General features: G+C 41.1%; 1 protein-coding gene and 1 pseudogene across 3 annotated transcripts in view; one reads left to right on the forward strand and one right to left on the reverse strand.

Moving 5' to 3' along the window:
* The first annotated feature begins 3750 nt into the window (after nucleotides 1-3750).
* TNPO3 (transportin 3) overlaps nucleotides 3751-27725 on the forward strand; it is a 100492-nt gene continuing 76517 nt past the window's right edge. For 2 of the 3 annotated variants that reach the window (XR_014833961.1, XM_013990808.3), the window contains exon 1: nucleotides 3751-4016. Coding sequence is in view for 1 of the 3 variants with exons in the window: in XM_013990808.3 (XP_013846262.1) it covers nucleotides 3897-4016 (120 nt within the window). In the remaining 2 variants the exon portion in view is untranslated. Of the gene's footprint in view, nucleotides 4017-16493; nucleotides 16655-27725 lie in introns of all 3 variants that reach the window. The other variant, XR_014833962.1, reaches the window with a different exon arrangement.
* LOC102159828 (small ribosomal subunit protein uS10 pseudogene) lies at nucleotides 9676-10200 on the reverse strand (annotated as a pseudogene).

A 27725-nucleotide genomic window follows, 5' to 3' on the forward strand; every position in this document is an offset into this window, starting at 1 on the left:
CTTTCTATCAGAAAAAGATTTAGATATGACACTAAAAGCAGCAAATCAATAAAAAAGCTTAGATTAATTGGATTTCATCAAAATTTAAAACTTCTGCTCTTCAAAAGACACTGTGAGAAGAATGAAAAGACAAGCCACAGACTGGGAGAAATATCTGCAAAACACAAATACAGATAGAATATATAAAGAGCTTTGAAAACAGTAAGAACAGACCACTCAATTTTTTTTAAGCGGGCAAAAAATTTGAACAAATATTTCCAAGAAGATACATGATTGGCAAATAAGCACACACACAAAAAAGATGCTAAACATAATTAGCCATTAATTAAATGCATATTAAAATATTAAAATATTACAAAGAAATATTGCTACATACCTATTAGAGTGACTGATTAAAAAGACTGATCATACCAAGAGTTGAAGAGGATGTAGAGGAACTAGAACTCATAAATCATTGGTGGGAGTGTATAATGGCACATACACTTTAGAAACAATTTCGTAGTTTCTTTAAAAGTTAAACACACCTACCATTTGATCTAGACAGTCCACTCCTGAGTATTAACCTAAGAGAAAAGAAAGGATAGGACCACACAGAGACGTGTATATGAATGTTCAAAGCAGTTTTGTTTTTAATAGCCCTAAACTGTAAACAACCCAAATGTCCATCAACAGGGGATTTAAAAACTGCAGTATAGGAGTTCCTGCTATGGTACAGTGGGTTAAGAATCTGACTGCAGCAGCTCAGGTTGCGCAGAGGCACAGGTTTGATTGGTGGCTTGGCACAGTGGGTTAAAGGATCCGGTGCTGCCACAGCTGCAGCATAGGGCTGCAATGTGGATTAAATCCCTGCCCTGGGAACTTTTATATGCTGCAGGTTGGGCCATAAAATAACAAAAACAAAAACAAAAAACCCAATGACAGAAGTTCCCGTCGTAGCTCAGTGGTTAAGGAATCCGACTAGGAACCATGAGGTTGAGGGTTCTATCCCTGGCCTTGCTCAGTCGGTTAAGGATTCGGTGTTGCCATGAGCTGTGGTGTAGGTCGAAGACTCCGCTCGGATCCCGAGTTGCTGTGGCTTGGTGTAGGCCAGTGCTACAGCTCTGATTAGACCCCTAGCCTGGGAATCTCCATATGCCGTGGGAGCGGCCCCAGAAAAGGCAAAAAGACAAAAAAAACCCCAACATCTCCCCCCCCCCAAAAAAAACCCCAACAACAGTGACAACAGGAGTTCCTTTGTGGCTCAGTGGTGACAAACGCACCTAGAATCCATGACGTCACTGGTTGGATTCCTGGCCTCACTCAGTGGGTTAAGGATCTGGCATTGCAGTGAGCTGTGATGTAGGCCAGCAGCTATGGCTCCGATTAGACCCCCTAGCCTGGGAACTTCTATACGCCACAAGGGTGGCCTTAAAAAACAAAAAACATTTGTGTACAAGCTGTGTGTACATATATGTTTTCATTTCTTTTGGGTATTAATGTAGGAGTGAAATTGTTGGGTCAAGTGGTAGCTTTTTTTCTTTTTGCGGAACTGCCAGACTGTCTTCCAAAGTGATTATACCATTTTACATTCCTATCATTAGTGAATATGTTATGATTTCTTTCTTTCTTTCTTTTTTTTTTTTGGCCCTGCCTGTAGCATGTGTTAGTTCCCAGGCCAGAGATTGAACATGCATCACAGCAGTGATCCAAGCCACTGCAGTGATGACACTGGATCCCTAACTTGCTGCGCCACCAGGGAACTCCAAGTTGATTTCTTTATGTAGTGCCAACACTCGTTATTATCTGACTTTTTTTTTTTCTTAAGGGCTGCACTTTCAGCATACAGGAGTTGAGTGGGAGCTGCAGTTGCCTGCCTACACCACAGCCACAGCAACTCAGGATCTGAGCTGCGTCTGAAACCTACACCACAGTTCTTGGCAACACTGGATCCTTAACCCACTGAGTGAGGCCAAGGCTCAAACCCACATCCTCATGGATACTAGTCGGGTTCATTACTGCTGAGCCACAAAGGGAACTCCTAAATTTTTATTTATTTTTTTGACTGGTGTGTATCAGCTTGATGTGGGGTTTCAGTTCCCAGACCAGGAATCTGGGCCGCAGCAGTGAAAGTGCTGAGTCCTAACCACTAGATCATCAGGGAACTCCCTTCACAGACCTTTTAAACTGTAGAGAGTTTATTACCTTCTTTGTAATTAGAATGTAAACTCCATGAGGGCATAGATCAAAGTGGTCTTAACTAAATCTTTTTTTTTAAGGAATGAAGTAGGTAACCAAAATATCAAGTATCTTTCCTTTTGTCAGAAATTGTATCAACAACACTGTTTTCATTGTGATGTTGGTAGTTAAAATACCTTGACAATAACAACTGAGCACAAACTAATTACACAGGATGATAGGAATTGTACAATTTAATTGGCTTTGGAGTAAAACTGATTTGGATTCAAATCTTAATTTCCATTTAAGAAATGTGTAACCGTGGGCAAATTAATTGCCTATTTCTTAAAATGGGGATTTGGTTGGAAAATTGTTAAAAGGATTAAATGAGACCTTATAACTAAAGAGCTTTGCACATTGTACGCATTCATCAAATGGTAGCAGGTATTTATTACCGCAAAGGAGAAATAGCAATGTTGGGAAACTTTCTCCATAGAACAGATTCCAAGATTTCTATTTTCTTTTGTAAACTGAGACTTGTTAGACCATTAATGTTTGATGCAGAAAGGCATAAACAAAAACAATTCATTGTGTTTCTGCAAATACTCTGGAGTTCAGAGTGTCCTGGGCAATAGAATGAAACACCCTTTTGGGTGTAAAAGTTTAGCGGAAAAGGGATTCTAAGCTTTTTAAAATTTGTCTTTTAGGGCCACACATCAGGCATCTGGAGATTCCCAGGCTAGGGGTCCAAATGGAGCTATGGCTGTTGGCGTCAGCCACAGCCACAGCCACGCTGGATCCGAGCAGCGTCTGCAACCTTCACCATAGCTTACGTCAACGATGGATCCTTAACCCACTGAGCGAGTTCAGGGATGGAACCCACAACCTCAAGGTTGGTAGTCGGATTCATTTCCGTTGCGCCACAATGGGAACTCCAGGGATTCCGGGTATTTTGGATTTATTTCAACGTGGTAGTCATTTCAGGTTTGTACAAATTATTTGATTACGTGTCTGTCTCCTCCATTAGAGTCAGCATACAAATCCTGTCTTAAATCGTCTTCTGATTTCCATTACAGTGGCCACGCCACAGATGGCTGAATTGACGTGAGGGTCAGAAAAAATTCTCTGGAGAGAGATGAAGTCGGAAGGTGAAGGAAGGACCTGGATCCACTGCCAAGGAGAGGAGAGCTGCATACGTATGGGAACCACAACAGTCCCAAAGCTACAGTCGGAGTCCAGAATCGCAGAAAACCACCTCGAACCGCTCCTTCTCGGCCCCAATGTAGCCACTTCCGGGAGGGGGCGGGGAGACAAGAGGAGGCGTGCCGGGAAAGAGGCCGTTTGAGCTACACCAGGCGGAAGTGTGCCAAAGGTATCCGGGCTGCAACTTCCGGTCCGGGTTAAGGCGGGTGAGGCACGCTGCGTGGTCAGTGTCGTGCGGGGACAGCTTTCCGAGGGCAAGTCTGCGGGTCGAGAGGCGTACACCGGCGTCTAGGCTTAAAAATTTTGAGTCTAGTGGGAGGAGCGGAAAAAAGACTAGGAACTTGAATACGATCTAACCTCTGTTTCCGAGGGGGCAACTTCCACGGGGAACCCCTCTGCCCTGGTAACGGCCAAAGAGGAGATGGCGCCAGTCAGGGAGCGGCAGTGGCCGACACTGTGAGGAAGCGCGAAGGCGGAGTAACCGGAGAAGCCTCGGGAGAAGCGCCAGAGCCCTCGCCGCCGCTACCACCGCTACCACCATGGAAGGGACAAAACCGACACTGCAGCTCGTGTACCAGGCAGTGCAGGCGCTCTACCACGACCCAGATCCCAGCGGAAAGGAGCGCGCCTCCTTTTGGCTTGGGGAGCTGCAGCGTTCGGTGAGGGGCCGAGAGAGGCCGTTCTGCGCCGCGGGGCAAGGGCGGGGTGGGACCGAGGCCGGAGCCGGAGCCCGAGCCCGAGCCGGAGCCTGGCGGTTGGCCTCGTGAGGTCCTCCTCGGGGAGGAGCTGCTGCCACGGGGTGGGGCGGCGAAGCTTCATCTACGCCGCTTTTCGGAAACTAGTCGCAGCTGGTCGGTCGCGAAGTGGCCCTTTCCCCACCCCGTAGAATCTGATTTGTAGGTCCTATGCTTCTTTCTCGTGGCTTTGATCTAGTCCTCTTAAGTTTTACCCTTGCTACTACTTGCTTCTTAAGCCTTGCTTTTCCGTTTGTTTGTCTTAAATCAAATCCAATCCCATCTTTCTCCGTCTTTCTCTTAAAGGATGCTTTATCTGTCTCTCCCATTTGTTACGTCCGGCAATTCCTTCCCAGGCGTAGCCTTACACCTCATTGATCCTTGCTGCTTTTCACTCTAGTTTGAGTACAATATTCTCGAAACTTCTCAGGTTTCCAGATCCTTGTACACGTGAGTTTTCCCCGCGTTTTGAAGTGCAACATAATGTTAAGGAAAAAGAAAACGTTAATTCTGGTTTCAGAAAATCTTTGCATTTCTACTTTTGCTGTATATTGGTTTTCCAACCTTATCTTTACCCTGATTTTTAGGTTCTTTATAAGATAGGGGTATCGTTGTCGCCTTGATTATTACAAATAATTGTGTAAGCATCCAGCTAGGGAGTTAATTGCAACCTTTTATACCTGTTGTATTTCTGCATTCTTTGAATCACGTGTATCATGCTTCCGCCTTTAATTTTCTTACTCTTGCTATGCCTTATTTCTGAGTGAGTATGTATGCCTGGTGATCTTGCTGACTGTACCCTTCTTATTTTTGCATTTTATGCGCCCAAGCATATTTTAAATTTCCCCCCTTCCATTTCTTCAACTCATAACTTAAAGATGCTCTGTCCTTTTAAATCAGCTCCTAAGCTGCAATTGCATACTAAAAATTTAAAAATTTGCAACTTTGACTTTGAAGATTAAACTTAAAAAAAAAAATCAGGAACCAAAGTCATGGATAACCTCATGGGAAGAGAAAGGGATAAAACTGACCATAGGCTACATAAGAAAAACATATCTGGTCTTATTTAGTGTTTAGGTAGTTATTATGATGTGGGGAACTACAAGTCCTTGATATTATAGTTTTCAAAGTAAAAGTAGGAGAAATGCTACACTAAAAGTCACCTCTTCCCTACTAAACTTCCTTATTGTGTGCATTTTAAATCAGTATTTGAGTGCTTACCCTGTACCAGCAACTGCTAGGTATTGAAATATGTAAATGAACTAGGACAAAAAAACTCTGCTTGCCGCATAGAATATTTGTGACGATTAAATAAGTTCATAACTACAAAGAGTTTAACAAAGTTCCTGGAACCTAGAACTCAAAATATGCTAGTAATTATTATTTAAATATTAGTCACTTTCCACTAGTCTCATATCCTTACCGCCTTACATCAGCGTCATTATCATCACTATTTACAGTCCAGTCCCAATAGGAACAGATGGCACACTTGAAATAGGATCATTTGAGGAGGGTTTATTTTATGAAGGTACTGCTTATAAAGATGCAGGTATAATGTGGTACCACAAAAGAGAATGTAGTAACCTGTGGCCAGACTGTTAATACCCCTCAGCCAGAAGGGGTAAGAGAGGGAATGGTTGCTTGGACTCTCAAGGGAAGTATGGAGTAGGCAGCCTTGAGAGGAGTAGTGGTTTTCAGTTGAAGGGACATAGCCACCATGAGGTGCTTGTGCAAGGAAGCTGGAGGAATAGATATCTATACTTCATTCTCCTAACTTCCTCCTGGGATTCCCCATTGAGCAAACCCAACCAAAAGCTAAAGGACTCAGGAATTTGTTGATTTGTTCCATAGAGATCAGCACACTGGGGCAGAAAAAAATGGTAGAGAAGAGTGAAAAAGTGGGCCTGAAATATATCTAGCACAGTCACACATCATCATTTTTATGCAGCTTCAACAGAGGGGTTGACAATTCAGCTAACACTTTGGCCTTTAATCCCTTTATTTCTTTTTCTCAGCCACTTGGTCACATAGCCACATCTTGGACTTTAAATTTTTTTTTTTTTGTCTTTTGTCTTTTTGTTGTTGTTGTTGTTGTTGTTGTTGTTGCTATTTCTTGGGCCGCTCCCGCAGCATATGGAGGTTCCCAGGCTAGGGGTCAAATCGGAGCTGTAGCCACCGGCCTACGCCAGAGCCACAGCAACGCGGGATCCGAGCCCGCGTCTGCAACCTACACCACAGCTCACGGCAACGCCGGATCCTTAACCCACTAAGGGAGGCCAGGGATGGAATCTATGTCCTCCTGGATGCTAGTCTGGTTCTTTAACCGCTGAGCCATGACGATAACTCCCCAGCTTGTCTCTTGGAGGCACCAGGTTCTATCCCTGGTCTGGCACAGTGGGTTGGGGATCTGCCATTACCTCGGCTGTGGCATAGGTCACAGATGCTGCTTGGATTCGACCCCTGGCCTGGGAACTTCCATGTGCCACATGTGTTGCCGAAAAAGCAAAAAAAGTTTATTATTTATTAATGTTAATAATAAAAGTTAATATTGTTAAAATTTTTAAGATTTAAACCAAACTTTTAAAACTTTTTTAAAAAGTTATAAAATGGAAAGTTTTATAAGGTCTAGGATGAAAGAAGAGCAGTTATATGTAGACTTTCTCCTATGAAGGATGAGAATTTAGGCTCCCTCTATTTCCTTACATGCCATCACTCTAACGTAGATATACCACATTTTTGGTTAAATTATTGCACATTGTAAACCATATGGCATATTTAATATGGTAATTTTTTTGTGCAGCTTTTTTTATGGTGGTAATCATTACCTTTTTCTTTTTTCACATTTGCTTCATTTTCTGTGTATCTACAATAATTCATCCTAAACTCTGTCAGTAGGTGTAAATATCCATAAGTATGTCCACACTGGTAATGTTTCCCTTTTTCAGTAGAAGGAAACCTCTCCCAAGAGCCTTCTGCCTGCTCCATTCTGGCCTGATTGTTCTCTAGTTCTGTTGAATAATTATTGTCTTGGGATCTCACTATCCTAGGGGATTCCCTTTCTTGTATTGGATGCACTGAATCCTGGAGCCCATGATCTTTTCTTGGATCACTCCCTCATTTGACAGATAATTAAGAGGGCACATTTCATTCCTTCTCTCTCATTGTCTTTCCCTTGGTCTTTTTTCTTGGACCACTTCTACCACAGCTCACGTCAACACTGGATCCTTAAACCACTGAGCGAGGCCAGGGGTCAAACCTGCGTCCTCATGGATGCTAGTCAGATTCTTTTTCACTGTGTAGACTTTATTTACTCTATTTTCAGTATGATACTCCCTTCCTTAGTCTGTTGTCTTGAGAGTCCAGAGTCTCTACTTCAGTAAACATTGAGTCTTCTGTGATGGTGGAGGTAGCCTGGCCACTCAGAGTCTGGAAGAGAATCTAGGAATCTTAACTGCTTATACAGATTTTTGAACCCATTCCTTTGTTTTCTGTCCTATCTGTGCATCTGTCTTCAGGTATACATCAGTACATTTTTTTTTTACCCCCGGCCATGCCCACAGCATATGAAGTTCCCAGGCCAGGGATTAAACCCAAGCCAAGTGACAACCAAATTCTAACTGCTAGGCCAGCACTGTCTAACTCTGTATCTCTGTATCTCTGTATGTCTTTTTTAGGGGGCGTGGGGTGCGATGCCCACCGCACATGGAAGTTCCAGGGCTAGGATTGAACCCACACCTTAGCACTGCTGCACCACAGGAGAACTCTGGAACTTCTAATTCTTGAGCCTTACTGGTATTTTCAAAGGAATTAGTTTGCCCCTTGGCTTCCCCCATTCTTATCCCTCCCTCCCTGCCCCTAGGCAAATTTCAGCCCTCCTAACCCTACTAAGACGGTTGACACCCTTAGCTCTCTAGTTTTCCTGTTTTTTTTGACAGAAGTCATGTTTCCATTCTCTTTGTCCTTGTGGGTTCCCCCACCCTTGAAAAAAATCTTTTTACTCTGATTTTGAAAGGGACTAAGGACAAACATGTTTCAGTCAGTTTAATAAGCATGTTAAATAGTAGTCTTAGTTCTTGAATTTCATCAAACTCTTATTCTGTTGACTGGCCTTTCTTCTTTGATAGTTCTTGTCTTTTTCCAGGGTTTATTATTCACTTTCTTCAATATACCACCAACCCTTCACATCTGATTTGGTAGAACCTGAGCTTGTTGTGTCCAACTGCTTCTCCTGTTAGATCTCTGGTGCTCTGCATGTTATTTTCTGAATTCTCAGGAACCTTGATCTTTTGGTTATCCTGTGTCTCACTTGTATCTTCAAACACCATCTTTACTGGGTCCTTCCCATCAGTGTTCACTCAGTGTAATATCTCCCATAGTAAGCAAATGGTTTTTTGTGGGGAGGGAATGTTACCTTTTTCTGGTTTTATAATTTTTTTAAAAAATTTTGTCTTACTTCTGTGCTTTTACTTTTACTTTTTCCCAATCTTCAAATGAAGAAACTAACCCATCTTAAAAGTCTAGCTTAAATTTTTTTTGTCTTTTTTGTCTTTCTTTTTTTTTTTTTTTTTTGTCTTTTTGCTATTTCTTGGGCCGCTCCCGCGGCATATGGAGGTTCCCAGGCTAGGGGTTGAATCGGAGCTGTAGCCACCGGCCTACGCCAGAGCCACAGCAACGCAGGATCCGAGCCGCGTCTGCAACCTACACCACAGCTCACGGCAACGCCGGATCGTTAACCCACTGAGCAAGGGCAGGGGTCGAACCCACAACCTCATGGTTCCTAGTTGGATTCGTTAACCACTGCGCCATGATGGGAACTCCCTTTTTTGTCTTTCTAGGGCAGCACCCGAGGCATATGGAAGTGCCCAGGCCAGGGGTTGAATTGGAGCTGTAGCTGTCACCTACAGCTACACCACAGCCACAACAACACCAGATCCGAGCTGTGTCTGCAACCTACACCACAGCTCACAGCAACGCTGGATTCTTAACCCACCGAGTGAGGCCAAGTATCAAACCTGCATCCTCATGGATACTAGTCAGGTTCGTTTTCCACTGATCCACAATGGAAACTCCCTTAACAGATTCTCTTCTGCTGAGTCATTTCTGCCTCACCCTCAGCACCTAGAGCACTTTAATTGCATTTATCACTTTTTTACTTTTTTGAAAATTTGTCTTCTCCACTAGACTATAGGATCCTTTTAGTTTATATAATCTGATACCCAGAGTTCAAGGAATGAACCATAATTATTAAGAAATGATCAAGGTGCCAGACACACAGGTTCTTAAAAGTACTGAATGGATAGCTGCATGTAAACACCTCCAAAGGGGCAGTTGGATGACTCAGATTTGTCTTTATCTGTGAATTTCCTTTATTTTTGCTGCTTCTCTCTAACATATCCATGGGTGACTGAAAATAAGCAATACTATTCAGACTTATAAGTTTTTTTACTCTTTTTTTAAAAAACAATCTTTATGGGAGTTCCTGTTGTGGCTTGGTGGTAACGAACCTGGCTAGTATCCATTAGGATGTGGGTTTGATCCCGGCCTCACTTAGTGGGTTAAGGATCCTGTTTTGCTGTGAGCTTTTTTTTTTTTTTTAACAACTGAGTATCAATTTATTTAAAAGTTGGACTTAAACATCTGCAATGGTGACTTCAACCTCGACTCCTGGTTCAATGCTGATGGATGTGATCTGCTTAACAATCTCAGAAGGGCTGTGCAGGTCTATGAGTCGCTTGTGGCTCCTCATCTGAAAATGATCCCAAGTCTTGGAACCTTCACCACAAGGGGTTTTTCTCGTAGTTATTCTCAGAGTCTTGGTGGGCATCCGCTCCGGTCCCTTCACTTTGAGATTCTTCTCCTTCGCGCCTCTGATCAGGTCAGCACACACCTTCTCCAAAGACTTCACGTTGCGGCTGGTGAGGGTGATCCGAATCCGGTGAATCGCAACCTCCGGCTCCACGGGAGTCTTGCCGGAGAGCGAACAGCGGTGAGCCAGGAGTGGGAGCGAACGGCCCGAGGCTCCGCAGCAGCTCCGGCCGCATCTATCTTGTGTAGGTCGCAGACGTAGCTTGGATCTGGTGTTGCTGCAGCTGTGGCATAGGCCAGCAGCTGTAGCTCTAATTCGACCCCTAGCCTGGGAACTCCCATATGCTGCACATGCAGCCCTAAAAAAGCAAAAAAAAAGAAAAGAAAGAAAAAGAAATTATGTTTATATTGCTTTCATCTTATACTTTAAATGACTTGAGTACAGAAAAGGAGAGGAACTTTGACTCAATAAGGCTTTCTTCAGGTGATCACTAAGTGACATTTTTAACCAAGTCTTTTTTAGTGTATTAACAAAATATGCTAGTATAGTAGCATAGTGATTTAATTTTCAATTTGAAATTCGTAAGAAACAGAATTTGCCTGTTTCAAAACCACTTTGAAGAATATGTTTCGAAAAACTATGATACTTACTTCCCTCAACCTGCAGTTTACTAACCTTAGAGTCATTTTGTAGAGTTATTATGATCCTGTTTGGTATAAAGGTGTAATTTGGATGTGGTTCAGCCCATGAGTTAGCATCTTTTCTTTCTCTGATATTTATAGAAAAATACCCATTTTCTGAGGGATCTATATTCATTACTCTAAACTTCTTTCCACCAAAATTCTTAGAAACAACCTATAGTCATGGTTTTGTTTTATGTGCTAAGCAGATATCACTGATATCCTCAAAGTTTTTTAAAAAGAAAGAAAATTATTTTGAGATCTTAAAAGAAGCCTATTTTGCACTAAAAAGGACTATTCTGAATACTTAATAGTTTCCTTTGTCCTCCTCTAATAATTGAAATTAGTGGACCGTGTAGAAAGCAATGGATGGAAAGACCATCTCTTTATAAGGATAATAAATTATGCTACTCATTTGTTCTAAGTTTGTAATCTAGATTATAAGATGGAAGCTACTTTTTACAGAGACAATCCGTGGGTTAGAGGTTACCTCAAAAATTGTATAGTTCAATCTGTAAGCTGAAAAGGAATGGAGAAAAGAATAAAAAGCATAAATCAGCTGGAATCAAATCATGGACTAAGTTGGCATTGTGATGTTTGACTTATATCCTTGAGAATTTTCTTCTTCTAAATATATCAGGAAGGTCATGAGTCATGGAGCATCAGCTAGAAACTTCTTTCCTAGTAATTTTCCTCTTTGGCGTTTCTTGACTCTCTAGCTCTAAAACCTAGAGTCTTTGGTTTTCCTCTAGCAAGTGCATTCATTGATATAATTTACCTGAAAATCTGGACGTCTTTTCAATATTTCTGCTCTCATCTTCCAGTGAAGTGACCCTTAAAACATAACATGTTTTTGAAAGGCAAGCCTTCCAGAAAATAGAAAATGTTCCTATACAACTTATATGAATCAGTTCGGTGAACATGGGAATAATGTATGCTTTGCATTGCTAGATACTGGGAGTTTATGAGTAAATGATAGAAACCAAAGACCTTTCTACAGAATAGTTTTACACTCTGACTACATTGCTATTAGCCAGGTGGCTGTTGTGGTTATTTAAATCAATTAAAATTAAATAAAAGTTAAAATCAACTCATTTGCATTGCCACATTCCAAGTCTTGGACTGTGTGTGTGTGTGTAGACGTTTTGTGTCCTTGTATTGGAGCCTATGAATTAGAATTTGTGATGGTGGAGTTCCTGTTGTGGCTCAGTGGTTAATGAACCCAACTAGTATCCAAAAGGATGTGGGTTCAGTCCCTGGCCTCACTCAGTGGTTAAGGATCTGGCGTTGCCGTGAGCTATGATGTATGTTGCAGACATGGCTCAGATCCTGCGTTGCTATGGTGTAGGCCGGCAGCTGTAGCTCTGATTTGACCCCTAGCCAGGGAACTTCCATATGCCGTGGGTGAGGCCCTAAAAAAAAATTGTGATGGTATTTATGTTGACATGATATAATTGATTATCTGGTGGCGTTCATCTATATTTGGGTTCATTTATTTCTTGTCTTCCCAGGCCTTGGACCAGAGATAATGGTTTAAGTCATCAGGGCACTGCTACATTTTCTAACATAACATTTTAACCATTTTATAGGTGTACAGTTCAGTGGCTTTAAGTATGTTCACATTATTGTGCAACCATCGCCACCATCCATCTTCAGAATTTTTTTCATCTTGTAAAACTGAAACAATCTACCCATTAAACACAGTTAACTCCTCATTTCTCTCCCCTGGCAACCACCATTCTGCTTTTTTGTCTTCAAGAACTTAACTACTCTAGGTACCTCATCTAAGTAGAATCATACGATATTTGGTTTTGTTTTTTTTTTTTTTTTTGGCTGCATCTGTGGCATATGTAAGTTCCCGGGCTAAGGATTGAATCTGAGTGACATCTGTGATCTATACCACAGCTAAAGCCTCACTGGATCCCACCACAGTGGGAACTCCTACAATATTTGCCTTTTTGTGACTGGGTTGTTTCACTTAGCATAATGTCCTCAAGATTCATCCATGTTGTAGCATGTTTCAGTTTCCTCCCTTTCTAAGACTGAATAATGAACGCATGTGTACAAATAATCTGTTTTTAGTTCTTTTGAGTGTATATCTAGAAGGGGAATTTCTGAATCATATGGTAATTCAGTGGGGTTTTTTTCTCTTTTTTTTGAGGAAATGGCATACCATTTCCTAGATTTTATAAAATTTTTTTTTTTTGGTCTTTTTTTTTTGTTGTTGTTGTTATTGTTTTTGTTGTTGTTGTTGCTATTTCTTGGGCCGCTCCCGCAGCATATGGAGGTTCCCAGGCTAGGGGTTGAATCGGAGCTGTAGCCACCGGCCTACGCCAGAGCCACAGCAACGCAGGATCCGAGCCGCGTCTGCAACCTACACCACAGCTCACGGCAACGCCGGATCGTTAACCCACTGAGCAAGGGCAGGGACCGAACCCGCAACCTCATGGTTCCTAGTTGGATTCGTTAACCGCTGCGCCACGACAGGAACTCCCTAGATTTTATAAAATTTTAAGCTCTGTTGAACTTAAAAACAATTTAGTTCTTAGGAAGTTGAGTTTGCTCAACTGTATTTCCCTCGCTTATACCCTGGTACTAAAATATTACCAGAGAGTGTTTTACTGACATGGAGGTGAAGTTCCAGAGAGAAGCTTTATTTCTCTCTCTTTTTTTCCCTGTCTCTTTAGGTCTGCACTCACGGCATATGGAGGTCCCCAGGCTAGAGGTCCAATCAGAGCTATAGCCACTGGCCTATACCACAGCCACAGCAACACCAGATCTGAGCTGTGTCTGCGATCTACAGCACAGCTCCTGGCAACACCAGATCCTCAACCCACTGAGAGAGGCCAGAGATTGAACCTGCATCCTCAGGAATACTAGCCAGACTCCTTTCTGCTGAGCCATGATAGGAACTCCTCTCTGTTTTTTTATTTGACCGTGTCTGTGGCATGTGGACTTTCTTAGGCCAGGGGTCGAATTCTCACCATAGCAGTGACAGTGCTGGATCCTTAACCACTGGGCCACCAGGGAACTCCCTCTCTTTATTGGAAGTTCGCAATAGGGCTAGTAGGGATAATTTTGTAGTGTTTGCATGCAGAGCCCCTTGAAAGTACTGATTTAGTTTTCCTCCTGGTTAGAATTTCCAAAATGAAAATATTATGAAACTTGTATTTTTTTTTTTTTTGGTAAGAAATTTTCTGTTAACAGAATTTCGTGTTTTTACATAAGTATTCAGAGTTTTCTAACACTGTATTGCACTTTTTACAACATAAGCTAGACAGCTCATATTTCTATGATCGAAAAACTTAAATTTTCAGCATGATGTTAATGTATGTTTAATGTATCTAATAATATTCTCATTCTTCAGGTTTATATGAGCTGTTATAAAACTTGCTCAGCTAGGCAAGAATAGAGACCAGTGATTAAAGGAAATCCATTTTCTATATTTTTTTGTTTTCAGGAAGCTGTCACATGGACTACCTCACATTTGTTTCATATGAAATGGCTTGGCGTTTTCTACTTTAAAGCAGGGCTGCCTAGTATAATTAGTAAGGCCCACAATGAGCTGATTATCAAGGAATGCATGCTTTAGTCACTCTTCCCAGGTTGATTTTATGGATCCACATTTATTTATCTTTTTTCAGGGCCATTCTTGATGTTAATGTTCACATACATAGGTGACTGAGGGTTTTAAATTTGGATAGGGATTCTTTACACTTGTGAAACAACTTTGGCAAAATTTCTCATTATGCACATATTTTGTGTACTACATAATACACCAATAGCCACAGATTAGAGCCAAAGTTTATTTGACAGAGAGGTCAGTGTGGCACAGGATTGTTTGAAAAACACTTGCCCCAGAAACACTGGGATTTCATCAGAAACTGAGGAGACCACAGGGTACAGTGCTCTTGTCATTTGGTCCTACTGATTTTTTCATTGAGATCAAGGTAGAGTAATGTATATGGGCATTACAGTCTTCAAAAATTGTTTTGAAGAGTGTTTTGAGTGTTTTTGAATAGCTCAGGATGTTTTAAAGAATTATTTTTAGCTAGGAATCTCTTCCCTCCCATACGGGAAATAATGTTTCCCTTTTAATTATTTGTCTTTTCAATTACTATGGGAATGGCTGTGAAAATGTAAGTTGGCTGACCTTATCTCTATAAGTGAGCTTTTTTGCTTCTAGAAAAGTTATTTATGCATACATAGGTATTCTGTGGTTTTAGGAGCCTGCTAGGGGCTTTATGATTATTTTTGACTTATACTCTGTTATACTCTGCATTTGGAGGTGGAAGTTGTTTACTCATCCTTGTTGTGGTGAAGGTATTAGCTAAGTTTCATTTCATCATAGTTGCTGTATTTCAGGCCATCTTGCAAAACAAGTTATTTTGAAAAATAACATTTTTAGGTAGTGATGGTCATCTTTTGAGATCTATAGCTTATGTTTTTCCTAATATCCCTTCAAGCCATTTTCTCTCCCTGCTGTCTTAGAAAACCATCAGAATGTAACTTGTGACAAATCTAGCAATTTGTCTTAAATCTGTAAAATTTTCATAAAGGATTAGATACAAAAACTTAAGATAACGGATTGACTTAAAAAATTACTTTCTGGAGTTCCCGTCGTGGCGCAGTGGTTAATGAATCCGACTAGGAACCATGAGGTTGCGGGTTCGATCCCTGCCCTTGCTCAGTGGGCTAACGATCCGGCGTTGCCGTGAGCTGTGGTGTAGGTTGCAGACGCGGCTCGGATCCCGAGTTGCTGTGGCTCTGGCGTAGGCGGGAGGCTACAGCTCCAGTTCGACCCCTAGCCTGGGAACCTCCATATGCCGCGGGAGCGGGCCAAGAAATAGCAAAAAGACCAAAAAAAAAAAAAAAATTACTTTCTGTTTCAGGCTAATAAGACTTGTTTGCTCTTTACCTGTCTCATGAAAATGATTTGTTCTTGACTTGGGAAATTCTGATTTTCTAGCTCCATACCACATTGTTAGAGGGCATGTGTCTAAAATGTTGCATTATCTGATTGACAGGTGTTTTTTTTTTTTTTTACTCTGTGCCCTTAGTCTCCCCTTTCTTCTAGTAAATATATTATAAATCTTTATTTAATAAATGTATTATTCACTAATTGAAATGCTTTTAGAAAGTACACCAACCTGACAGATATATTCTTTTTTTTTTTTTTGTCTTTTCTAGGGCCGCTCCCACGGCATATGGGGGTTCCCAGGCCAGGGGTCTAATCGGAGCTGTAGCTGCCAGCCTACGCCACAGCCACAGCAACGCAGGATCTGAGCCGCATCTGCAACCTACACCACAGCTCACAGCAATGCCAGATCCTTAACTCACTGAGCAAGGCCAGGGATTGAACCCGCAACCTCATGGTTCCTAGTCGGATTCGTTAACCACTGAGCCACGGCAGGAACTCCCTGACAGATATATTCTACTTTTCAAATCTCATTGAGATATTTATATTTTCAGAACCTCATTTGCTGTTTGCCAGAGCTCTTTTGTTTTCAGTTAAGTATTTTAAGTGATTCTGCCTAATTTGAGGAATTTTTATCTAGGATTAACTGAATCCTTAGGCCAGTATCTGAATTTGTACTTGCATTGTTAAGGGCCTTCTTAGTGATTTCAGTTGGTTTCAGCAGTTTTAGAACCATTAGTGTAGAAGTGAATCTTGAAGCGGTAGTGCACCATTAAAGAAGAAAAGGGCAGGGAGTTTTAGGATCTGCTGTGAAGTATAATGAAAGACTTAGAGCATGTTAATGAAAGGATTGCTTGACCATAGCCTGCTTCATATTCATCACATAGGCATGGGAATATCTTTCGAAAAGAGTGATATAAAGGCCTGTTCTGCAACTGCTTTGTGAAATGGAAGATTGGAATTAGTTGCTTAAATGGAAAAATGTTCTCTTGTTGCAGCCTCTTTGAAATGTGCTGCTAGTGGGAGCTGCAGCTTCCTCCTGCTGACTCTGAGCCCCAGGCTTCGGTTGAGATGGTCCTTTCAGAAATGTGGAGCTTAGTCCAAGCCTGGATTTCAGTGGGTAGCACCTGGCATCTCTGGCTAGAAAGTCCTATGAAGTGTAAGTGCTTTATTCTCTCCTTGTAAAGAATCCCTTTTCCTTTCTTCTTTCTGGAGCTTAGCAGAAGGGAAGAACAGTGAGCAATGTACTGTACTATCTTGGGTATCAGGATTTGGTTGCATTTTCTTAGTGATCAAAACAGGATTACTTATTTTTTAGATACCAACAACTCTTAAACCCTCCTGGAGTTCGATAAAGAGACAAACTATGACCCCTTAGTATATAGCACTGGCAATATTATTCTGGTTAATTGTTTACTGACAGTTTTTTTGTTTGTTTGTTTGTCTTTTTTTAGGGCCATGCCCGTGGCATATGGAGGTTTCCAGGCTAGGGTTCCCATCAGAGCAGTAGCCGCTGGCCTACGCCACAGCCACAGCAATGCTAGATCCGAGTCTTAGGCCTACACCACAGCTCATGGCAACACCAGATCCTTAACCCACTGAGTGAGGCTATGGATTGAACCTCAAACCTCAAGGTTCCTAGTCGGATTTGTTTCCATTGCGCCATGACGGGAACTCCACCGACAGTTTTTTTGTTTGTTTTGTTTGTTTTTTGCTTTTTAGGGCTGAACCTGTGCCATATGGAAGTTCCCAGTCGTGGGGGTTGAATTGGAGCTGCAGCTGCCAGCCTACAGCCACAGCCACAGCCACAGCCAAGAGGGATCCGAGCTGTGTCTGCGACCTACACCGCAGCTCATAGCAATGCTGGATCCTTAACCCAATGAGCAGGGCCAGGGATTGAACCTGAGTCCTCACAGATACTAGTTGGGTTTGTTACTGCTGAGCCACAATGGGAATTCCTGAGAGTTTACTTAGTGGCTTGTGATACTCAAGTTTGCCAGGTTTCTTTAGAGGCATTCTTGTATTTTGTTCTTATTCCAGAAGACAGATATTTGACCAGTGGGTGAGGCAGCATCCGAGATAAGTAAGGACGCTTGAAATGAGAGGGCAGCTCTTTCACTGTGATTCTACTTGACGCATTTACACAAGGAGCAATGTGGGAATTTTTTAAAAGACCGATTCCTTATAGAATTGTCCTAGGAAATATATATAGCTGTCGTCTATATTTTAGTTTAGTTAAAAGATTAAAAAATTGTAATAATCATTAGAAGATGCAAATTTTATATTTCATTTAGTTGCCTGGGATTAACTGTTGTTCTGTTTTTTCTATTTCAGAAATAATGGTAATATTTTAAAGTAAGCTCATTCCAGAAAAGACTCACATTTTGAGCAGATTTTAAGGGTCCCTTCACTGAAATTTTTCTGAGATTCTTAAAGCTTCAGATTTTGGCTAGGAAAATATTGAGCTTCTTCTCACCCCTAAAACAAAATACATACTTAAAATAAAACCAAGCCTCCATGGGGTAAGGCAAACAAAGTTTTTTTTTTTTTTTGTCTTTTTGTCTTTTGTTGTTGTTGTTGCTATTTCTTGGGCCGCTCCCGCGGCATATGGAGGTTCCCAGGCTAGGGGTCGAATCGGAGCTGGAGCCACCGGCCTACGCCAGAGCCACAGCAACGCGGGATCCGAGCCGCGTCTGCAACCTACACCGCAGCTCACGGCAACGCCGGATCGTTAACCCACTGAGCAAGGGCAGGGACCGAACCCGCAACCTCATGGTTCCTAGTCGGATTCGTTAACCACTGCGCCACGACGGGAACTCCGGCAAACAAAGTTTTATAAATCAGGCTCTGAAGACTATCTCATCATTCAGGGCCATTGTTTTCTTTATCTGTACATAACTGATTTGTTGGTTTTCTGTTGCCCTTTCTCTCTAAACATTGTGGATTCTGTTCTTATAGCTGATTCCCAATGCAGTAAGTATCTCAGTTACATAGTAAAAGAATGGGCTTCAGGAGTTCCCGTCATGGCACAGTGGTTAACGAATCCGACTAGGAACCATGAGGTTGCGGGTTCGATCCCTGCCCTTGCTCAGTGGGTTAAGGATCCGGCTTTGCCGTGAGCTGTGGTGTAGGTTGCAGACATGGCTCGGATCCCGTGTTGTTGTGGCTCTGGTGTAGGCCGGCGGCTGCAGCTCCGATTAGACTCCTAGCCTAGGACCTCCATATGCCACGGGAGAGGCCCAAGAAATAGCAAAAAAAACCTAAAAAAAACAAACAAAAAAAAGAATGGGCTTCATGTTTGGGAAAATAGGCAGGTATTATAGACTTATGAGATGTTGATATCTTGTCATTTCGCTTCATATTTAATAATTTAATGTCTTTGTTTAGATGCCTCTATGGCCAGGGGATTTTGAGAGATACAGAGATAATTAAGGTTTTTTTTTTTTTTTTTAACTTTTGAATCTATTAGAAAAGATGAACAAAAGCCCAAGTAATTACAATATAAAATTCAACACTTGAACTGTTAACAGTCAAGGGTACTAGTGGGGTGAAAGGATTCTTTCTCCAGTATTTTCTCTTTGTCTCTGCTGGCTTTCAGGAATTTGATAATGTTCAGCTGTTTGTTTGTTTGTTTGTTTGTGGGATGTAGGACAGGAATGTTCTCTGTTGCCTTTGATCTGTGCTTCCTTTAGTGGTAGGAGACCTCTATGGTGGTATTGCTATAGTATCATGGGCCCAAGATGGTTTTATGCACTATCCTGTGGGGGTAGAGGTTTTTCTCTTTTACTGCAATAGCAGTGGGTCTTAATCTGCACTTTGGGTGTGATATGATTTGCTGCCCCTCCCCCACCAGTTAAGGCTTTTGTTCAGTTGGGGAGAAGGGTCCAGTCAGAGGTTTTGTGTCCTTTCTGCAATTGTGGCTACTCCTGTCCTCTGGGACTGAATCACTAAAGAGGTTTTCTCTGGTCTCCTTCTCTCCCTTGTTCTGAGTATTTGGTGGAGGTCTGTGGATAAGAGCCTGTAGGTAGTTGTGAATTTCTCTTGTGTCCATGAATCCTAAGGGTTTTATATGTTCATACTAGCCTACCTTCAGCCTTTATCAATTTAAGAATTTTAATTGAATTTTTATTACCTGGTTGTCTGGTGCCCCACATCTCTCTCTATTCTGCCAGAGATGAGCCAATGCTTGCCTTCTGTCTCCTTGGAGAGGTCTGTGTAAAGTAGATTTCAGTTTACTTGGTTATCCTGGGACCGTAGCTTTCTGATGCAATTAAGAAAAGTTTGTAGTTTTTTACTTTTGTTTATCAACTCGAAAGTTCTTTAGAACTCTCTACATCTTAGGTAGATGTGGTACTTCTCTTAGGTATATAGATTCATTTTTTTAAATTTATTTTATTTTTTTTGTCTTTTTGTCTTTTCTAGGGCTGCATCCGAGGCACATGGAGGTTCCCAGGCAGGGGTCCAATCGGAGCTGTAGCTGCCAGCCTGCACCACAGCCACAGTAACACGGGATCTGAGCTGCGTCTGCAACCTACACCACAGCTCACAGCAACGCCAGATCCTTAACCCACTGAGCAAGGCCAGGGATTGAACCCACAACTTCATGGTTCCTAGTCGGATTCGTTTCTGCTGCGCCACGGCGAGAACTCCCCAAGATTCATTTATTTTTAAACCCCACAAGATAATGCTTTATATAGTCAGTGTTCAGAGATTTACTCACATACTTGACCTTTCCATTACTCTTCCATTCCTTCCTGATTTCCATGTTTCCATCCAGAACTATTTTCCTTCTGCTTAAAGAACACTCTGGTATTTTCTAATTTGCTCTGTTGGTAATGAACTCATTTTTTTTTTCCTCTTGGTCTCAAAATGTCCTAATTTTGTTGCATGTTGGAAGTTTTTCTTTTTTTTTCTTTTTTTCTTTTTAGAGTTGCACCTGTGGCTTACGGAAGTTCTCAGGCTAGGGATCGAATCAGAGCCACAGCTGCCAGCCTATGGCACAGCTACAGCAACTGGGGATCCGAGTCTGCGACCTACGCCACAGCTCATAGCAATGCCAGATCCCTGACCCACTGAGGGAGTCCAGGGGTCGAACCTACATCCTCAGGGATGCTAGTTGGATTTGTTTGTGCTACACCAAAACAGGAACTGGAAGGATTTTTTTTTGCTGGGTATAAAGTAAGCAATCGGAAGTTATTTTCTTTCAGTACTTTGAAGATAATCGATTCCCATTAATCGATTCCCATTTTTTATTTTAACAAGTCGGTTATCAGTCTGATGTTCCTTTAAAGGTAATACATCTTTTTTCCTCTGTCCTTTAAGGTTTTCTTTTTTGTTTTTAATAGGCCTTTAACAGGGTTATTATGATGTGCCTGGGTCTGATTTTTCTGTCTTTAGGGTTTACAGAGCTTCTTAAACTGTGGCTTGGTATCTTGAACCAGTTTGGAAATTTCTCAGCCATTATCTTTAAATAGTACCCCATTTTTTTTCCTTTCAGTAATGTTTGTTAGACTTTTTCACTGTATCCCGCATGTCACTTGAATTCTTCCAATTCTTTACCTTCTGTTCTTTCTGACTTTGTGCCGGAGTTCTAATTTTTCTATTGACCTGTTTTTTTTTTTTTTTTTTTCTTCTTCTTCTTCTTCTCTTTTTGTCCTTTTTAGGGCTGCACCCGCAGCATATAGAGGTTCCTAGGCTAGGGGTCTAATTGGAGCTGTTGCTGCTGGCCTATTCCAGAGCCACACCAATGCTAGATCCGAGCTGCATCTGTGACCTACACCACAGCTCATGGCAATGCCGGATCCAGCTCATAGCAGAGCCGGGGATCGAACCCGCAACCTCATGGTTCCTAGTTGGATTTGTTTCTGCTGCGCCATGACGGGAACTCCTCTATTGACCTATTTTTTAGCATAGTAATCTTTTCTTCAGTTTTCTGTTTTGCTATTTATCCCTTCCACTTGGGTCTTATTTCAGTTAGTGTATTTTCAGTTCTAGAATTTCTTTTTCGTTCTTTTTTCAGATTCCGTTTCTTAATAAAAATTCCAATCTGTCTTCTAATTCCTTGAATGTTAATCAGCTGTTTAATTTTCCAAACTGTTTATTTTGAAAAATTCAGAACTTTAAAGAATTGTATAGTGAACTCTCATGATAGGCCTTTCTCCTCAATTTGACTGTCCCCATTTGCCGTCTTTCTGTCTCTTTGTCCTCACTGTTTTCTGAGAACCTTTTGGAAGTAAATTGCCAACTTAGAATGTTGTACTCCTAAACATTTTGATGTATATAGTTTTGTAAGACCAAAGACATTCTACTAAACTAAAACCATCGTCACATTAAAGAAAGTTAATATTAATATACAATATTATTTAATACACAGTCCATATTCACATCTCCCATTTGCTTCAGTTATAGATTTCTAGCTTTTTTTTAATGGCATGTGGAAATTCCCAGGGCAGTGATTGAACCCAAGTCACAGCAGTGACAATGCTGAATCCTTAACCACTAGGCCACCAGGGAACTACTAGATTTCTAGCTTTTTAAAAATTTTATTTTCTCTAATTCAAGGTCTAGTCAAGGAGTTCCTGTTGTGGTGCGTCAGAAATGAATCTGACTAGGAATATGAGGTTGTGGGTTCGATCCCTGTCCTCACTCAGTGGGTTAGGGATCCAGCGTTGCTGTGAGCTGTGGTGTAGGTGGTAGATGGCAGCTCAGATCGGGTGTTGCTATGGCTGTGGCGTAGACCAGCATCTGTAGCTCTGATTAGATCCCTAGCCTGGGAACCTCCACATGCCACAGGTGTGGCCCTAAAAAGCAAAAAAAAAACCGCAAAAAAACCAGTCAAGGATAATATTAGTTATGTCTCTTAAATCTCCTGGAGTATTTTTTTTTTTCTTTTATGATAGAGACGTTGAAAAACAAATCCAGGCCCATTTTGTCTTTGTTTTTAATATGACCCACTTACTGATTGTGTTCAACTTGAGTAGTTCTTGGAAGAACAATACATGGATGAAAAATTGTTTCCAGTGAATCACATCAAGAGTCACGTAAAATCTGTCTATTATTGGTGATGTTAAATTTTATTGTTTTGGTTGAGACATCACAGTTATTTTTAGTCCTCATCGGATAATTCTGTTATCTGGCTAGGTTATTTCCTCTCTCTGCTTCTTTCTTCCTTCCTTCCTTTCTTTCTTTCCTCCTCTCCCCCTCCTCCCCTTCCTTCCCCTCTCCTCCTCTCTCCTCCTTTTCTTTCACTTTTTAAGGCTGCACCTGTAGCATATGGAGGTTAGGGGTCAAATCGGAGCTACAGGTGCCAGCCTACACCACAGCCACAGCAACATGGGATCTGAGAGTGTCTGTGACCTACACCACAGCTCACAGCAACACTTGGATCCTTAACCCGCTGAGTGAGGCCAGGGATTGAACCTGCAACCTCATGGTTCCTAGTCGGATTCATTCCGCTGCACCACAACAGGAACTCCTAGATAGGTTATTTTCTATTGTCTGTCTCCCTTGTTTTTGCTTTCATTTGATAAATACTGGAATATTGTTTATGAGAAGTTGAAGAGATAATAAATGATGTTTTTCTCCTGAGGTAATTTCTTTTGTTTCTGGCAGGTCTTTATGATAGGACCAGATCCCTTGCATGTATGTATTTTTTGTGTGTGTGGTAAAATATATGTGACCTCAAATTTACCATTCTAACCATTTTAAAATATACAATTCAGTTACATGAAACACATTCACATTGCTTCACAGTCCATCTCCAGAATTTTTTTTTGTCTTTTACAAGTAAAACTCTGTATCCATTAAATGGTAAAGCTCCCTATCAACTCCTGGCTACCAAAATTCTTTGTCTATGAATTTAACTACTGCACGTATCTCGTGTAAGTGGAGTCGTACAACATTTGTCCTTTTGTGTCAGGCTTATTTTGTTTTACTAAGCATCTTGTCCTTAGGGTTCATCCATGTTGTGGCATATAGTTGTGTTTCCTTACTTTTTGAGGCTAAATAATAGTCCACTGTATGTATATACCACATTTTATTTATCTATTCTTCTGTCAGTGAACATTTGAGTTGTTTTCAACTTTTGGCTATTGTGAAATGTGCTGCTATGAACATTTGTGTATAAATAATTGTTTGAGTCCTTGCCTTCGATTGTTTCGGTGGAGCAGTCAAAGTGGAATTGCCAAAAAGTGGAATTGCTGGATAAGATGGTAATTTTATTTTTCATTTTTTGAGGAACTGCCATACTGTTTTCCACATTGGCTGCATTGTTTTACATTCCCACCAGCAACACACATTAGAATTTCTCTACATCCTCACCAACACTTTTTATTTTCTGTTTTCTTGATAGTAGCTCTCCTGATGAATGTGAGGTGGTCTGATTATAGTTTTACATTTCCTGAATGTTTAGTGATGTTGACTATCTTTGCATGTTCTTCTTGATCATTTGTATACTTTGACAAATGTCCAAGTTTTTTTTCCCTATTTATTCATTTTGGCGTGGCATATGGAAGTTCTCAGGCTAGGGGTTGAATCAGGGTTGCAGCTGAGGCCTGTGCCACAGCCATGTCAACACCGGATCTGAGCTGCATCTGAGAGCTACACCTCAGCTTGCAGCAATGCTGAATCCTTAAATCGCTGAGCAAGGCCAGGGATCAAACCTGCATCCTCACAGAGACAATGTCGGGTCCTTAACCTGCTGAGCCACAAGGGAACTCCCTTTTGCCTGTTGTTAAATTAGGTAATTTGGGTTTGTTGCATTGTAGGAGTTCTTTATATATTCTGAATATTAACTCCTTATCAGATATGCCATTCACAAATATTTTTTTCCCATTCTACGGGCTGCCTTCTCATACTGATTGTATCTTTTAATGATGATAGCAGTTTAAAATTTTGATATAGTTCAGTTTATCTGTTTTATTTTTGTTGCTTGTGCTTTTGATCCAAGAAATCATTGCCAAATTTAATGTCCATGAAGCTTTTGTCTTATGTTTTTTTCTAAGAGTTTTATAGTTTAGGCCTAAGATTTAGGTTTTGATTCATTTTGAGTTAATTTTTGTGTAAGATAAGTGTTCTGTTCTTATTGAAAATAATTTGACCAGAAATGCATGGATTCATTTTTGGGATCTGAGTGGTTCCAGTGGTCTTGTGTCTATGTTTATACCAATACTGAACCTTTCTTTGGGGTGGGGAGGGGAATCTCAGTTTTATTTATTCATTGTTGCATCACTTGCACTTAGAACTGTGCTTAGAATATGGTAGGTACTCAGTACATGGCATATACCACATTTTCTTTATCCATTCATTTATTGATAGGCATTTAATTTGCTTCTATCTCTTGGCTCATAATGCTGCAGGGAACATAGGTGTGCAAATATCTTTTCAAGATCCTGTTGTTAATTCTTTTGGATGTATATCCATAAGTGGAGTTGTTGGATCATATGGTAATTCTGTTTTTAATTTATTTTGGCCATGCCCATGGCATGCTGAAATACCTGGGCTAGGGATCCAACCCTGCAAAGCAGTGACAACACTGAATCCTTAACCCACTGCGTCACCAGGGAACTCCTATTCTTAATTTTATAAATTACTATTTTCCATACTGTTATCCATCATATCTGCACTATTTTATTTTATCATCAGCAATGCACAAGGGTTCCAGTATCTCCACATTCCCCACCAACACTTATTTCTGGTTTTCTTAAAAATTTTTAAATTTGGAAGTTCCTGTCGTGGTGCAGCGGAAATAGTCTGACTAGGAGCCATGAGGTTTCGGGTTTGATTCTTGGCCTTACTCAGTGGGTTAAGGATCTGCTGTTGCTGTGAGTTGTGGTGTAGGCCAGCAGCTATAGCTCTGATTAGACCCCTAGCCTGGGAACCTCCATATGCCATGGGCGAGGCCCTAAAAAGACAAAAGACAAAAAAAGCAAAAAAAAAAAGAAACATCTCCTGCCTTCCTTTAAAAAAAAATAATAATAAGGCATAGTTGTTTTACAATGCTGTTAACAATTTCTTCTGTATGTATCTTTTTCTAATTACAATTTTTTATTTTCTGGGTTTTTTTTTTTTTTTTTTTTTTTTTGCTTTGTAGGGCCATATCCTAGGCATATGGAATTTCCCTGCTAGGGGTCAAATCAGAGCTACAGCTGCCAGCCTACACCACAGCAACCCTGGATCCAAGCCATGTCTGTGACCAACAAACACCACAGCTCACAGCAACGCCCGATCCCCGACCCACTGAGCGAGGCCCGGATGGAACCCATATTCAGGGATACTAGTCGGGTTCATTCCTCTTGCACCACAATGGAAACTCCATTTCTTTCTTTCTTTTTTTTTTTTTTTTTTTTTTTTGTCTTTTTGCTGTTTCTTTGGGCCACTTCTGCGGCATATGGAGATTTCCAGGCTAGGGGTCCATTAGGAGCTGTAGCCGCTGGCCTACGCCAGAGCCACAGCAACGCGGGATCCGAGCCGCGTCTGCAACCTACACCACAGCTCACGGCAACGCCGGATCGTTAACCCACTGAGCAGGGGCAGGGATCGAACCCGCAACCTCATGGTTCCTAGTCGGATTTGTTAACCGCTGCGCCACGATGGGAACTCCGGAAACTCCATTTCTGGGTTTTTTTGATAGTGGTTGTCTTAACAGGTGTGAAGTGATACCTAATGGCGGTTTTGATTTACATTTCCCTGATAACTAAGTCATGTTGAACACTTTTTCATGCTTGTTGGACATTTTTATACTGCCTTTAGAGAAGTGTCTTTCTTCAAGCCATTCGCCCAGTTTCAAATTTGATTATTTGTTTTTTTTTTATGTTGAGTTACAGAAATTTTGTTGTTGAGTTGGATTTTAACTCCTCGTGGGATGCATGATTTGCAAATATTTTCTCCCATTCCTTAGATTGCTTTCTCATTCTTTTGGCTTGTTTCCTTTGTTGTGCAGAATTTTAAATTAAAAAAAAATTTTTTGGGAGTTCCCGTCGTGGCTCAAGTGGTTAACGAACCTGACTAGGAAAACATGAGGTTTCGGGTTTGATTCCCTGACCTCGCTCGGTGGGTTAAGGATCTGGCGTTGCTGTGAGCTGTGGTGTAGGCCTGCAGCCACAGCTTTGATCCACCCCCTAGCCTGGGAACTTCCATACGCCATGGGTGTGGCCCTAGAAAAAGACCAAAAAATTTTTTTACTTTATTTTTTTTTTGGCTAACAAATGGCTGCATTTGTGGCTTATGGAAGTTCCCAGGCTGGGGGTCGAATTGGAGCTGTTGCCACCAGCCTACACCACAGTTCATGGCAATGCCAGGTCCCCGACACTGAGCAAGGCCAGGGATCCAACTAGGTTCCTCATGGATACTAGTCGGGTTTGTTTCTGCTGTGCCACAACAAAAACTACCAGAAGTTTTAAATTTTGATGTAATCCTATTTGTCTTATATTTGCTTTTGTTTCTTGTAGTTTTAATGTCATATCCATGAACTAATCATCAAATCCAATATCATGAAGTTTTTCATCCCTATGTTTTCTTCTTAGAGTTGCAGTTTCAGGTCTTAACATTTGTAAGTCTTTAGTCCATTGTGAGTTAATTTTTGTATATGGTGTAGAATAAGAGTCCATGTCTTTCTTTTGCGTATGGATATCCTTTTTCCCAACAGTATTTGTTGAAGAGACTCCCTTCCCCATCTTGTATTTTTCTCATCCTTGCTGAAGATCATTTGACTATATTTGTGAGGGTTTATTTCTAGGTACTCTATTGTTCTATTGCTCTGTATATCTGTCTTTATGCCAATACCGTACTATTTTGATTGCTCTGGTTTTGTAATAAATTTTGAAATCAGCGAATATGAGACCTCCAGTTTTGTTCTTTTCCAAGATTATTTTGTCTATTTGGGGTCCCTTGAGATTCCATTTGGATTTTTTTGATTGATTTTTCTGTTTCTGGGGGAAAAAAAAAGTCTTTAGGATTTTGATAGGGATTGCATTGAATCTGTAGAGCACTTTGGAGAGAGTACTAACAACAGCAGTAAGTTTTCTAATCCTTGAATCCAGAATATCTTTTCATTTATTAGTATCTTTTCATTTCTTTCAACAGTGTTTTATAGTTTTCAGTGTATAAGTCTTTTTGCCTCCTTGCTTTATTTGAAGCTGTCATATATACAGTTGTTAATTTCCTTTTCAAATTGTTTGTTGTTAGTATATAAAAACACTGATTTTGGTGTGTTGACTTTGTATTTTGCAACT

This window comes from Sus scrofa, chromosome 18 (genome assembly GCF_054392235.1).
Source record: "Sus scrofa isolate SSC_HxYL_T2T_F1_AM1 chromosome 18, Sscrofa_HxYL_maternal_Yorkshire_Landrace_v2.0, whole genome shotgun sequence".
NCBI classification, from domain to species: domain Eukaryota; kingdom Metazoa; phylum Chordata; class Mammalia; order Artiodactyla; family Suidae; genus Sus; species Sus scrofa.